Raw genomic sequence first — 13,839 nt, forward strand, 5'->3', positions numbered from 1 at the left:
GAATAAATTGCATTTTTTAACGTGAATAAAGTAAAAACTCATGTCAATGAATTCGAACGAAACATATGTTGAATCATTTCAAAACCTACTTGAAGCAAGTAAAAACATGTTGTAGTTTCAATGTATTACGTACAGAATGAAGTAATAAACGTATACAATGAAGTAAAATTGGCTTGTAACGAAGAGCGAAAAAAATTTACACAACAACATATCTCATCAAAAAACTAGATCTTATGGCCCAGATTTATTCTCTAGTTCGGTCTTTAAGAAAGGTTCGACATTGATTACAACTCTATATTGCATAGTTCAAAGTTGCACTTTATATTGGGTTATTGTAAGCTTATTATACTTCAGAAATTATCAATGCTAGCTATCAGCTGGCTATTTATTTTTTGGTGATGTAAAATTTTTTCAGATCATTTAGGGTACAATTTTTTGTTTGGTGAGGACGATATGAACCAGAAATAAGGTACAGTAGAATTTAGTTAGTAAGTCATGTCTCAGTCATTCAATAGATTCAATATATTGATAATATCTTGACTCTTGAGAGCAAATGATCACAAATCTTATTAATTATTTCAACAAAAATCAATCGGTATTTCATTTAATTTATATAATTATGAATTGCTAGACACATCCTATCGACAATATATATCGACAATTTATTTTTTTATTTATACAATAAAATCAGAATCTTGTCTTGCATATTAAACTCTTGCCGATGGTAAAAAAATTCAACCGTTTCTTATTCCATGTTACTATACCAAATTGTATAAATGCAATAAAAACGTCCCAAAATACTGTGATAGAAAATCTAATTTGTAAAATGAAATTAAAGACAAAAGGAAAACGATATGCATAAAATTTGATTATTTTCTTAATAAAAAAGTGAACTTTATTAGCCACCTTTTTTTTCGTTCACAACCTTCTCCCGCCTATAAATACCCATCAACCATTCACACAACCTTAGTCATTAATATATCTCTATACCTCAAGAGAAAGATATGGACAATTGTTCCATCTTTCTCCCTGTCTTGCTCGTCATCGTCTCGTATTTTATTTCATCAGTATACATTAAAATAAGACGCAATGACGGCAAGACTAAACTCCCGCCAGGCTCAATGGGCTGGCCCTTCATCGGCGAAACCCTCCGTCTCTACTCCCAAGATCCAAACATCTTCCTCTCCACCCGACACAAAAGGTGCGAGCGATCTTTTTCTCGATGCACGTACATTTTTGCTAGTATATAAAAATATCAAAAAATAAAAATAATTAAATTAATTTTTTTTTTTCAGGTATGGAGAAATCTTCAAGACTCACATTCTAGGTTACCCTAGTGTGATGCTAGCGGGCCCGGACGCGGCCCGATTTGTCCTGGTAACTCAAGCCCATTTGTTCAAGCCCACTTTCCCAAAGAGCAAGGAGGCCTTGATCGGGCCGGAGGCCCTTTTCTTCCACCAGGGCGACTACCATCTCCGGCTGAGGAAGCTCGTTCGGGCCGGGCTGTACCCGGAGTCGCTCCGCAGGCTTGTCCCGGGAGTCCAGGCGGCCGTGGTTGCAGCATTGCGCTCGTGGGCAGACGGTGGAGTAGTCAACACTTACAATGAGATGAAAAAGGTCTTTTGCTTTATACTTATAAAAATAATATCTTTCTGTTTTGCACGAGATTTCTGTTTTATTCTTGCTGAGCTCACCTTGCGACACCTGGCTAACTACAGCTGTCATTCGAAGTCGGCATCCTAGCCGTTTTCGGACACCTCGAGCTTGGCTACAAACAGGAGTTGAAGAAAAATTATGGTGAAGTTGAGAGAGGCTACAATTCTTTCCCAACAAATTTGCCAGGATCCACATATAGAAAGGCCATGAAGGTATATAAACCAAAATTTGCATACACATAGTGTAACTTAAAGAAAAACAATTTTTTATCGTAAAATTTAAAATAACTATAACGAACGCATAAATTCCCTGCATTCACCGTAAATTTAACTGCACTCGAAAAAAAAAAAACTAAATAAGAACACGAAGGCGAAAAGGTAAATCAAAATTTGCGTATATATATATACGGCGACTTAATGAAAAATGATTTTTTATCGTAATAATTAACTAAAAATACTGTAACGAACGTATAAAGTCATTGCATTCATAGTGAAATTAACTGTACTAAAAAATAGAACTAAAAAAAAATTACCCCTTGATATTCGAAGAAATGCATCCACAGTAGATCTTCACGATTGAATGGCTAAAAATTATTGTTTGTTTTCACGATAATTATGAAGGCGAGGAAGAAGCTGAGCGAAATTATCGGTGAGATAAGCAGAGAAAGAAGGGAGAAGAAGGTGGTTGAGACTGAGAAGGATTTACTGAGCTGTCTGCTGAGCTCTAAAGACGAAAATGGCGGAGCTCTGAGCGATGAACAGATCGGTGATAACGTAATCGGAGTTCTGTTTGCTGCGCAAGATACAACCGCCAGCGCCATGACGTGGCTAGTTAAATACCTTCATGATAATCCTAAGCTTCTGCAGGCTGTCAAGGTCTGTATTTCTCTCTAGATCTGTGTGTGTGTGTGTGTTTGTGTGTGTGTGTTTGTGTGTGTATTGATTGGTTGGAAAATGGCATGCAGGCTGAGCAGAAGGCGATATACAAAGCCAACGACGAAGGAGAGAGTGTTTTGACGTGGAATCAGACAAGAAATATGCCCTTAACTAACAAGGTTTTTACATTTATTGTTGTCTTAATTGAAGATATACATACATATAGATAATGACTTAATTTAGGTTTTTTAATTGCATGCAAGAAAACAACAATGGTTTTTACGAGGATTATTTGCTTGTAAATACATTAACTATGGCGTGTCAAAATCACTAGGATGTTGACATGCTATAGTAGTGATATGTTATGTGTAAGTCAGATCAATTCTAATTTGATTTCCCGCCAGGGCAAGAATTAGAACACTAGTAAGTTCGTGTATTTGCATTAAAAAATGGTCTTGGTAAAAACCCGAAAAATACTGAAAGGTCATGTATTTACATTGAATAACTGAATTAGTAGTGTAGTATAAATACTACATGCATCACACGTACATAATATTGTTGGTGGATTTTATCATATTGTATTAATTTTCATAATACACATGAATTTTAGGATTGGATGTATTTTTTTTAAAATGATGTACACATTTCAAATTAATATGGAGTATATGAGTATGTCAGCTTGAAAAATAGCTCTAATTTTTAAAAATATTTCAGGTGATCATGGAAACCTTGAGAATGGCAAGCATTATTTCTTTCACTTTCAGAGAGGCAGTCACGGATGTAGAATATAAAGGTGCAATTCGCGACGAATTTTTGAGATTTTCTAAAATTCGTTTTATTAGTCTAATGAACGATTAAATACTATATTTTTGTAACCAAATTCACACATAAATTTGGTATTTCTTCAGGATGCCTAATTCCAAAAGGATGGAAAGTCATGCCTTTGTTTAGGAATATTCATCACAATCCAGAATTCTTTGCCGACCCTCAAAAGTTTGATCCAACAAGATTTGAGGTACATATATATACATTACTTTTATCACATCTAGTGCATTAAAAAGTGAAACACAAAAAACACATTTTAAAGCAAGCTAAATAATTATTCACAAGATTCCCAAGATATTCTTACTTGTTTATTCATATGCCATGTTGAATTTTCTACATTGCAAGACATCCACTATTAGTGGTGTGTACTTGTATATTGAGACATGATTGATTGGCGACGTTAAATGTGTTCATGAAATTGTAGGATTCACCAAAACCAAACACGTTTTTCCCTTTCGGAGGTGGAGTTCACTCTTGTCCCGGTAACGAACTTGCTAAGCTGCAAATGCTCATTTTGGTGCATCACCTAGCTTCTCAATTCAGGTATATATATATTCACATCAATTTGTCCCATTTTAATCACTTTAGTGCACATGTTTGTGCCTCCTAATAATGGAGTTGAGTTAGGGGCGAACGCAGAAAAATTACTGATGAGATTGTATATCTCGATTTTGTATACAGTTTAGTACAAAAATTGAATCTTTTCTTGTGCAACTAATGTTGATGGCGAATACGGTACTTTATACGTTCAGTGCAGTATCCTATTAATTGGATAGATCTAAAATGAGGTGATGTAAATGAACTGATATTGCTTTCTAATAGATGACTTAAACCTAGAGAAGATATCCACAAATGGAAAAAAGAACCAATTAAGTGAGAAAGCACTCACTGTGGAAAGAATCCCATGTTATATCTGTCCTCAGCCTATGTGTAAGAATATCATAGGAATCGAGTCGAATCGAGCCAAGTCAAGTACATGATTGGAGTGGGAGAGGGACCACTTTAGTAAGTGGTGCATGATATTTTCTTTTATGGCTAGTGTTTCTCATGATTTTGGATTGTGTTGTTGTAGGTATGAATTGGTGGAATCTGAAAGTGGGATTCAGTTTGGACCATTTCCAATTCCTTTGCATGGACTCCCAGCCAGATTTTGGAGAGAAAAAGATGATGAAGAAGATCAATGGACCAAACAATCTCTCATCACATCACCATAAAATATTGTCACATTGCTTCATCACATTAATTATTATTGTTGCCTTTTTTGTTTTCTAATCTCATTTGCATCTATGTTGGAGAGGGAGGTATAAAGATACATCCCTCTAGTTTTTTTCTTTTAATGTTCAAATTCTAGTTTGCAAGACTGCATCAATTGCAGCTAGCATGCAAGAATTGTATGTACCAGCTATTTATTAGAAATGAAATTAGTATTCAATTTTAATAATATATATATAGTCATTTAAATAAAAAAGTTTGGTCAGATTTTTTGTCAGTCATATGAAGTGTGAAATTATTTTCAATTTTTTTGAACTTGTCTCATCTATCTACAAAATATTTGTCTTTTGATGATTTCAAAATGACGACATTTTGCAGATGGATGAGAGAATAGGAAAAATTTGAATGTGATTTAATATTCCGAGATTAAATTTTATGATTAAATTTGATGGCTATTGGTCCTATTTAAATTTTTTCTTATTGACTTTGATTTGAGATAGAAACAAAAAGGGGAGGTGTGATGTAATGATGGGAGGGGAATAAAAGAAATGGGGTTACACCCTTTTGTTAGAAAAAGAGAAAGTCTTGAATGGATTGTAAGATGTTTTTAATTGGTGATGATGGGATGATGTTCCACATGCTTGAGGCCAAGTGTTGAGACCATTTTTGTTCTTACAAAAAGTGGTCTGTTTTTTTCAATGAGAGGCCTAGAGTGAACCAGGTGTTGTGTGAGACATTGTTGTCTAGTTGCCCCACTCTCAGCTGGAGAGCATACTCTCAAAGATATGAACTACTTTTCTTTACTATTATCTCAGGATTCAGGCCCCTCTGTTCTAACATTTTTGTCATATTTTCTTGTTTTTTAATACTTTGGTAAGATGTTACTATGTCACTAGGATGTGAAAGGTATGATATCCTAATCCATGAGTTCGATCTTAAAATTAATTGGTAATAAGTGGAGTAATCCATGAGACTTATTTAGTGATTCTATTTAATATTTTACATCAAAGTGAGATATTTGTTTATTTCATTTTTAAATATCCTTTCACGTCGGTTCATTTTTAAATATCCTTTCACGTCGGTGTAAAAGAAAACTGACACCACTATATGCATCTAATGGGCTACTTCCCTTATCAATAATTGGTTTTAAAGTGGAATCCTGTAAATTTCTTTCATGACTGTGGATTGGAACTTAAACTGTTACAACAAAATATTTGAGTCTGGAAAAAATGTTAGTCCAACCTGATTTAAAAAAGTCCAATCCAAACCAAAAACCATTGTGGATATGTCACTCAAACAAAAAAAAAATAAACTGGGTGTGTTGTAACTGCCAAAAATAAAAATGAAAGACAACATTTGAAAAGTCATGCTGTGAATGAGAATTTTATTGACAGGTTGTGCTGAACACACTAATTAATCATAGCAAAAATGCCAAATTAGAATGCAGATTTTTACTTGAATCTTAAATCTCATATCTGAAAAATCTACTTCACCACATTATGATCATATGCATAGTAAACATGAAGGCCGGGATATACTGTTACATAAATTGAAGTTTCTGCACACAGTAGCGACCGGCTCTGATACCATGATAGAAGTTTTACGAGGTTCCATCTTAAAACCAATTATTGATATCAGTAGCGGTCCATGAGAGTTATATAGTGGTAATATTTGCTTTACTCTGGTGTTCCAATGATACAATCGAGTTTAGCAACTCATATTATATATCAGTACTTGTTCTGCTCATTTGAGTTTCAACATGTAGGAAGTAAGTTACAAATGTAGCGACTGAATAATCTATGCACCAGCGTCGCTAGAGTCGTATGGTAGTAATACAAGAAAAATACTATAAACATCATGCAATCGATTCGACTTCTTGAGGAGCAGAACCTGTGTACTTGAGAATGGCGTCGCGTATTCTCTCCTTGTCTCTGGTTGCAAACGCTTCAAGTAGGACACCGTTTTTGTAGAAATGGAAAAGTGGAACCGTCTGCATTACATGAATTTACTTTAGATATGGAAGGCATGCTGAAATTTTTCGATCATAGATATGCAGTGTGGCTGCTATAAGAAGAGCTCCAAACATCATTAAAATTTTAACAGTTTTACTTTTGACGTAAAATGTGAAATTTTGATAGGAAGATATTAACTTGTCATGAATAATATAAACTCATATCCAATTCCCACAGCTGAAACATCTTACCTTAATTCGGAGACGGTCAGCAACCTCGGATTGTTCATCATACTCATCAATTACCTAAAGTAGTTGACAGAAGAAAGAAGAGGGTAAACAAGTAAAGAGCTTGTTTTAGGTAAAAGTACAAGCATTGGTATCATACTCGTAAAATCAAAACTATTGGGAGGTTCAAGAAGTTGATATATACACTCACATTGTGTTTCAGGAAAATAACGGGAGCATCTTGATCACCAGATCCCTTGCATATCTTTACAAAGCCCTGTTCGATGTATTTGCAGCTTCCACAGGAAGTTCGATAAAAATCCACAACAACTAATGCATTTGTTTCCTTAGCCTTCTCAAGAATCATTAAGAATTCTTCATCAGTATAAAACTCTTTTACACATTCAACTGGACAGAGCTCATCATCATCATCAACATCAGATGATTCTTCGACATTATTATCCAGCACACCCTTGAGTTTAGATGAATGTATATAAGAAGTGTTCCTTCTAGTAAGTAAAGAATTCCCAGTTTGGCATATGGGCACTGCCTTCAAATCAACCGAGTTACCTTTAACCCAAAACAAGCTTCTATATACCATGGAACTCCCAAAATCGATATGTCCATTTATTTTTCTCAAAAAGATAAATGGAGCTGAAAATGTGAACAGAGTGTGCACCATACATCCAGGTTTTGAAAGGTATCGATGCAGAATGAAATAAACCACTATTCCGGACAATACGACACCAGTTTCCGATCAAATCCTCATAATCTGCCTAGGATCATAATGCAAGCTTTAACTGTCATCCACACAGCAACCATCAACTGTAGATGATTGCAAGCCTCGGTGGATAATCTGTAAATAAAGATAAAATAATGTTAGCATCAATATGAGACGTAAGACACTCGGAGGCACTCTTCTGAAATTTGCAATATTGCAACTATTATTGTGGATGTTTATGTAAAACGAACGAAGTTAACAGATCTAGAGACACTCTGAATGCTAAAGATTAATACTTTTTCTCAATGTAACACCGACAGCAGAGTTATTGTTTCGTACTAGCAAAAACATCCAGGAAAAGCACAAGTGGAGAAATATCAAGTATTGTAAATTGAATCTTTATAAAGAGTCTTATCTCGCTATACAGTACTAAATATGAACACGAACTGTTTACGTTTGTCGAAATCGTATTGTTTAAGCAACTGCCATTCAAGAGTTGGACTACCATCATATTTATCAGTGCCAACATTTCATCAGAATTATACTTTCTCGCTTCCTATGATCTTTCAATCCGCCACGAACACAGAAAAGGCCATTAGACTCTACAAAACGCGGTTTAGCTAGTAATTTTTGTAACTAGACTCTACCATAAGGAATTCTCAACATTTCCTTCATAGCTTCTACATCACATTTTCAAACTAATGCGCCTTTCCAATGATCTTAATTAACTTAGTTTCAGATTTCAGTTCACAAATTTATGGCAATTAGTAGCTCAAATTGACGAATTTGAATAAGTACAAACACAAATTAACCTAAACAAAAGCATTAGAATTATTAGTTTCTTAACAATTCCAAAATCTCAACTCTCACCCGATTAAAACCACTGCAATTATTTAAAATATAGCCCAAATCAACAGATACTCAACAAAAAGCAGTAATACATCCCCATCGATTCATCCAAAAAAGTCAAAAACACCTTCATTACTTATGAGCAGAAACTATACAAACACGAGAAAATAGATAATGCAGACCGTGAATCAGCATACAAACTTCACAAAATTAGATCAATTGAAATGTGAGCTTACCAGTAGGTAGTATCCTTTCGATTTCGTGCGACGAAAAAATATAATGTTTCGGATAAGAGAAAAATGCGCCATTATCATTCGTGGCTCTTCTTACTTCAAATCTTTTACTTCTTGTAGAATGTAGTCCCTAGACTTTTATTAATTACAAAGCGGTCTCTGAACTTTTTTATGACAGTATATCGAGATAAACTTAATTATAAAACACGGAGGGTCATTATAAAACAGTTTTATGTAACATTATAAAATTCGGATGATGTCATGTTAAGATTATTTTAGGTCATCTTTACTATAATGACCTAAAAATAAGCTAATAATGACCTAAAAATGACCTTCGTATACTTAGTTCAGTATTTTTGTATTAAGAATGAGTTTTGCATAGAGCAAAACCCATAATTAATTTGTTGATATATACTCGTTTCGTCCTATTTTAAGTGGAATATTTCCGATTCGGTATTAAACTTTAAGTAGTGTTATTTTATGAGTTAAATGAAATATATTAAAGTAATAAAAGAAAAAAAATCTGAAAGTATTTGTTTCTATTTTAAAAAATATTTCATTTAGAGTGCAAAAACTTAAAAAGGAAAATATACTATCACTTATACTGAAAATGTAAAACAAGTGGAGTATAATTGTCAAAATTATACTCCCTCCATTCTATAAAAATAACATATTTTGTTATGATACGTTTTTAAATTTTTAATACATATTTCGATCCATTAACTTGTCTAAAAATATTACTGTAGTTTTGTATTAACAATGCTGATGGAAAAATATTATTCTCCTCAGCCGGCTTATATTAGTTTTGCACTATTAACAATGCTGATTGTTAACTTCAATGATTGAACACTAGTAGACAAATGATATTTGTTGATAAGCAATACATTGTGACTAGCAAAATCAATTGCTTGATATTTGTTGATAAGCAATACATTGTGATTAGCAAAATCAATTTAGCAATTGCAGCCTCCTTGATAACTCATATTTCAGTTTGGTGATGGCTGCTTATAGTGCAGCGATTTCTCTCAAGAATACGATTCAGTGCATTTTGCAGTCGTCGCGCATTTTGCTAGTTTCTCCCTCTCCACAAATCTTACAACCTGCCTACATGCCATGGGTTGCTTGCAGAAAGTTCTGCTAAAATTGGACGACACCTGCTACTGCAAGATCAGGACGAAGGTGAATGAGTTGGACGAGCGAATCAAAGAGGTCGTATGGGAATTCGAAGATTTACTGGAATCTCATGTGTATGAACAGATTCTTCCACAGCTCGAAAGTGAGAGAGATCACTTGTCTTTCTCTGTTGATCTACAGAGTCTAAAGCACTATGTTGATTACTTACTCGAGAGGGTGGCGGTGATGGAGGAGGAGTACGATATTGAGCTGCTGAATATGCCCGAAGAAGAAGGCGAAACTATTTCCTCAAGAATTGATATTGGTGGAATCGGCTCAGAGATGATTGGACACACTGATCAATTTGAAGAAGCCAAGGATCTTCTTCTTGCTGAAAATGGAGGGTGGTTATCAATTGTTGGGATGGCAGGGGTTGGAAAGACCACTTTTGCAAAGAAAGTATTTGATGATCCAGCGATTAAGAGACATTTCGGGCTTCAAGCATGGGTGAGAGTGGGCAGAAAGTGTGAATACAATGAAATATTACGAAGCATTTTCTAGCTCAAGTGGATCATACAACTTACGACCAGATGGTCACTCACCCAAGGAGACAATGATGACAACAAGAAATTACTTGGACTTTTGGGGAAAAGATTGAAGGATAAGAAATGCCTCATCGTGATGGATGATGTATGGGAATGGGATACACGAGTATTGGATAAGTATATAGATGAGAGTAATGTCCGAGTCTTGCTTACAAGTAGGCAAAGACTTGAAGAATTGGAGGATCCTACTTCGAAGGGTATATTATGCTTGTTGGATGACGAAGAAAGTAAGAAATTACTGGGTGCAAAAATATTCGGTGAAAAGGGTTTCCCTCTTCACCTTGAAGAACCGGGGAAGAAGATTGCAGAGAAATGTGAAGGCCTTCCGCTTATGATAGTCACAGTTGCAGAGCTCCTATCAAAAGCCAACAAGAGTATGACTGAAGAGCTCCTAAACCGTGAAGAGCTTAACAAGAGTATCCAAGAATTATGGACCGAGGTAGCCAAAAAACAACATAATTCAGTCTTTGTGGATGCATATAATCAAATATCAGAGGTACTTTTCCCAAGCTATAACTACTTACCTCAATATCTAAAAACATTTTTCCTCTATTTGGGATCTTTTCCTCCATATAGTGATATCGAAATAGACTTTCTCTGGGACCGGTTTATTGCTGAGGGGTTTCTTGAGCCAATTGGAAAAGAAACTTTGAATGATTTTATTTCGGACTGTTGGGATAAGCTTGATCACCAGTATCACCTTGTTCTAAACGAATTAAACCCAAAATCATGGTTTTTAACAAACAAGTTTCGCGTGCATTCTTGCTGGCAGCACATGTGTAAGAAAGAAGCTAGTAAGATCAGGTTTCTGCATGTTTTACAAAGTTGTGGCGATGATGTTATAAAAGACCAACGCCGATTGTGTGTCCATAGTAACATGTTATTTGCCTTCAAACAAGTGTATGGTTCAATAAAAAGTGATTGTGCATCCACTACCCGTTCTCTCCTTTGTTTTGGTCCTTACCACCGATATCCAGTGCCAATAGAGGACATGGATTTCAAATTGCTCAGGGTACTTGATGCTTGTAGGGTCCGATTTTACCACATCCCAATTGAAATTCTAAAACTTACTTGTTTAAAGTACCTTGCCCTATCTTACAACAAAGAGCTCCCTATTTCCATATCCAACGTTTTTCACCTTCAATGCTTGATCCTCCAACCACATGTGTACATTAAATATCATGGAGTTGTGTCATACATGCCAATGGAAATATGGGACATGCAAGAGTTGCAACGAATTACTGTTTTGGGAAGAGACCTACCAACCCCTAACTTTGATGCCACTTTGGAAAATCTCTCCACTATTTCCGGTGTGAGTCCAAAGAGTTGTACCCGAGAAATTCTCAAAAGAATTTCTAAATTAGAGAAATTAGAGATTATAATAAACTTGAAGCCATACGATGACGATGATGATGATAATGCATTGAGTGGCTTGGGTTATATATCAGAACTCCAGAATTTGAACGTACTTTCATATATTGTAATGAACCCTGAGATGAAGTATGAGTCAATGAAGTATGAGTCAACGGTCCCTCTTTCAATGTTCCCGTCAAGTTTGACAATATTGAAGTTGAATGGCTTAGGGTGCCCATGGAAGCACATGAATGACATTGGTTCAAAGTTACCAAGTCTTAAGAGCCTTGAGTTATTTCATTATGCCTTTCAAGGCCCAAAGTGGGATATAAAATTTGGATGTTTTTTGAACCTCAAGAAACTTGTAATTGAAGACACTGATTTGGTGCGATGGAGAGTCCAACATGGAAGCCTCCCAAGGCTTCACCTCCTTAGCATACGACATTGCTACAAGTTACAAAAACTCGATTGGAAACGTGATCCTTCGACTGTCACGACTCCCATAATTGAATTAGTTGACTGCAATTTCTCGGCCGTCACTTCGGCCATGAAACCTGGCTTTAAAGTTCGCTGTGCCTTTTCTTGGTTAGCATGACCGCCTTCCAACTTCATATAATTTGCACAAACCACGTAAGTCCATTTCTTTCTTCACTACAATGCATGCAATTGTAATTTAAACTTTAGTATTTTTGTTGTACTATTATACTCCGTCCGTCCTATAAAAATAGAGATCTGAGCTGACACGAGTTTTTATGCATAATTGGGAAACTAAAACATACATGGAAAAAGTGAAAGTGATTGAACAGGCCCACCTCATTACATAAAAATAAGTTATAAAAAATAGAAATTGTCTACTTTTTATGTAAAGGATCAAAATAGAAAAATGTATCTATTTTAATGGGACCGAGGAAGTACTGTAGTAATATGTTTGTTTTAGGTTGATGGCTGCTCCTTTTCTTACTACCTAGTTTATGAAAGATAATTTGAAATCTAAAATTGAGGGAAGGTTAGAGCTTTTTCTATGTGTTGCTACATCTCGGACTCCCAACACAAGACCAAGTATATATGCTTATGTGTGATAGTTGTTTACATCTCATAACATGTTTTAAACATTTATGTACTCTCACATCCTATATTAATTTGTCATTTTTAAGGCAATTGAGGTAGCAAAAGCAGGCAAATGAGAAAGCAGAAGGGGTCATATGTCGGTGTTATCCCATTGTTTCCATTGTATTACTATGTTGTTTCCTAAATCTACGGATAGCAAATCGTTGGATTTTGTTGAGGATTATGAAACCTGAATGTTGAATTATGTTTGTACTCAACTATTTGACAAAAAAAAATATGTATGTACACGTTATATGTATAAACACTGCGCGTTATGCATTTTTGTCACTTTAATTTATTCTTATATTATGTTCGAATGTGTTGATGCTTGAATGTTGAATTATGTGTGTACTCAAAACTATTTGGCAGTTAGATACGTATAATGAGTATGTTAGACCATCTCCAACAGTACTGCAAAACTTAAAATGCAGTAGAATAATACCTCCAACAGTACTGCAAAGCTAATCCCATTATAGGTTTTTGAAGAAAAAATACCTATATTTAGGTTTGCACTAAAAGTATACCAAAAAACTTTTCAGATTTTGTTTTATTACATTCAAGTCCAAATCATTTTATATTTATCTAACATAAGAAAGAAAAGGGAAGAAAGAGGGGAAGGGAGAGAAGTAAAAATACACAGAAACAAAAACTTACCGGCACTGTTCCAGCGGCTAGAAGAAGAAGATAGAAAAAGACCTAATTTTATTCTATTAATATTTGGTTGGTAATTAATTAGTGGGCTGGCATATTAGTATATACACATGTTATTGATTAGTTAAAAAGCTACACACGTTTTTTTTTTTCTAAATTAACAAATAGAAATATTATGCCTATTAATATTGATTAGTTATGCTTTATTAAATTTCTACATAATTTAATAGATTTTAAATTTTAATATTAAGAATTGATTTATTTTAGTTTAAAAAATTGACAAAAAAATATTTAATTTTAAACTAATATTATGCCTAATGCATAATATCAAACTATATATGTTATCAAGTACTATAACAAACAACGGTTAAACATTAATAATTAAAACGATACCTAATGTATATACTTGTTGTATCTTTAAATAAAGTTTAATTTTGAATTTTAGTTAACCTATTTATAC

General features: G+C 34.5%; 3 protein-coding genes across 3 annotated transcripts; 2 read left to right on the top strand and 1 right to left on the bottom strand.

Moving 5' to 3' along the window:
• The first annotated feature begins 964 nt into the window (after positions 1-964).
• On the top strand, positions 965-4,845 carry LOC125207547 (abscisic acid 8'-hydroxylase 4-like). Its single transcript, XM_048106936.2, has 9 exons — positions 965-1,201; positions 1,296-1,617; positions 1,719-1,868; positions 2,277-2,531; positions 2,621-2,710; positions 3,246-3,324; positions 3,440-3,546; positions 3,781-3,899; positions 4,429-4,845. Exons 1-9 carry the CDS (start codon positions 1,005-1,007, stop codon positions 4,568-4,570), a joined length of 1,461 nt encoding a protein of 486 aa, XP_047962893.2. The 5' UTR covers positions 965-1,004; the 3' UTR covers positions 4,571-4,845.
• A 1,416-nt stretch (positions 4,846-6,261) lies between these two features.
• On the bottom strand, positions 6,262-8,679 carry LOC125214804 (Thioredoxin superfamily protein). Its single transcript, XM_048115969.2, has 4 exons — positions 8,554-8,679; positions 6,959-7,603; positions 6,772-6,825; positions 6,262-6,558 (listed from the first exon to the last, which is right to left on the bottom strand). Exons 2-4 carry the CDS (start codon positions 7,427-7,429, stop codon positions 6,424-6,426), a joined length of 660 nt encoding a protein of 219 aa, XP_047971926.2. The 5' UTR covers positions 7,430-7,603; positions 8,554-8,679; the 3' UTR covers positions 6,262-6,423.
• Positions 8,680-10,629: 1,950 nt separating this feature from the next.
• Positions 10,630-12,216, top strand: LOC148932912 (putative late blight resistance protein homolog R1A-10). Its single transcript, XM_089065279.1, has one exon. The coding sequence runs from the start codon at positions 10,645-10,647 to the stop codon at positions 12,214-12,216; it is 1,572 nt and encodes a 523-aa protein (XP_088921405.1). The 5' UTR covers positions 10,630-10,644.
• The last annotated feature ends 1,623 nt before the right edge of the window (positions 12,217-13,839 follow it).

Source organism: Salvia hispanica, chromosome 2 (assembly GCF_029641045.1).
Source record: "Salvia hispanica isolate PSC_SH4W2 chromosome 2, Shi_PSC_v1, whole genome shotgun sequence".
NCBI lineage: Eukaryota > Viridiplantae > Streptophyta > Magnoliopsida > Lamiales > Lamiaceae > Salvia > Salvia hispanica.

What these genes read in the sequence shown, in the direction of transcription:
- LOC125207547 (XM_048106936.2), top strand. Translation starts at nt 1,005, where the DNA reads ATGGACAATTGTTCCATCTTTCTCCCTGTCTTGCTCGTCATCGTCTCG. An exon ending in CTCTCCACCCGACACAAAAG is followed by an intron (nt 1,202 to 1,295) that starts GTGCGAGCGATC and finishes TTTTTTTTTCAG; the next exon opens with GTATGGAGAAATCTTCAAGA. An exon ending in CACGGATGTAGAATATAAAG is followed by an intron (nt 3,325 to 3,439) that starts GTGCAATTCGCG and finishes GTATTTCTTCAG; the next exon opens with GATGCCTAATTCCAAAAGGA.
- LOC125214804 (XM_048115969.2), bottom strand. Translation starts at nt 7,429, where the DNA reads ATGGTGCACACTCTGTTCACATTTTCAGCTCCATTTATCTTTTTGAGA. An exon ending in TTATTTTCCTGAAACACAAT is followed by an intron (nt 6,826 to 6,958) that starts GTGAGTGTATAT and finishes CAACTACTTTAG; the next exon opens with GTAATTGATGAGTATGATGA. An exon ending in CTGACCGTCTCCGAATTAAG is followed by an intron (nt 6,559 to 6,771) that starts GTAAGATGTTTC and finishes CATGTAATGCAG; the next exon opens with ACGGTTCCACTTTTCCATTT.
- LOC148932912 (XM_089065279.1), top strand. Translation starts at nt 10,645, where the DNA reads ATGACTGAAGAGCTCCTAAACCGTGAAGAGCTTAACAAGAGTATCCAA.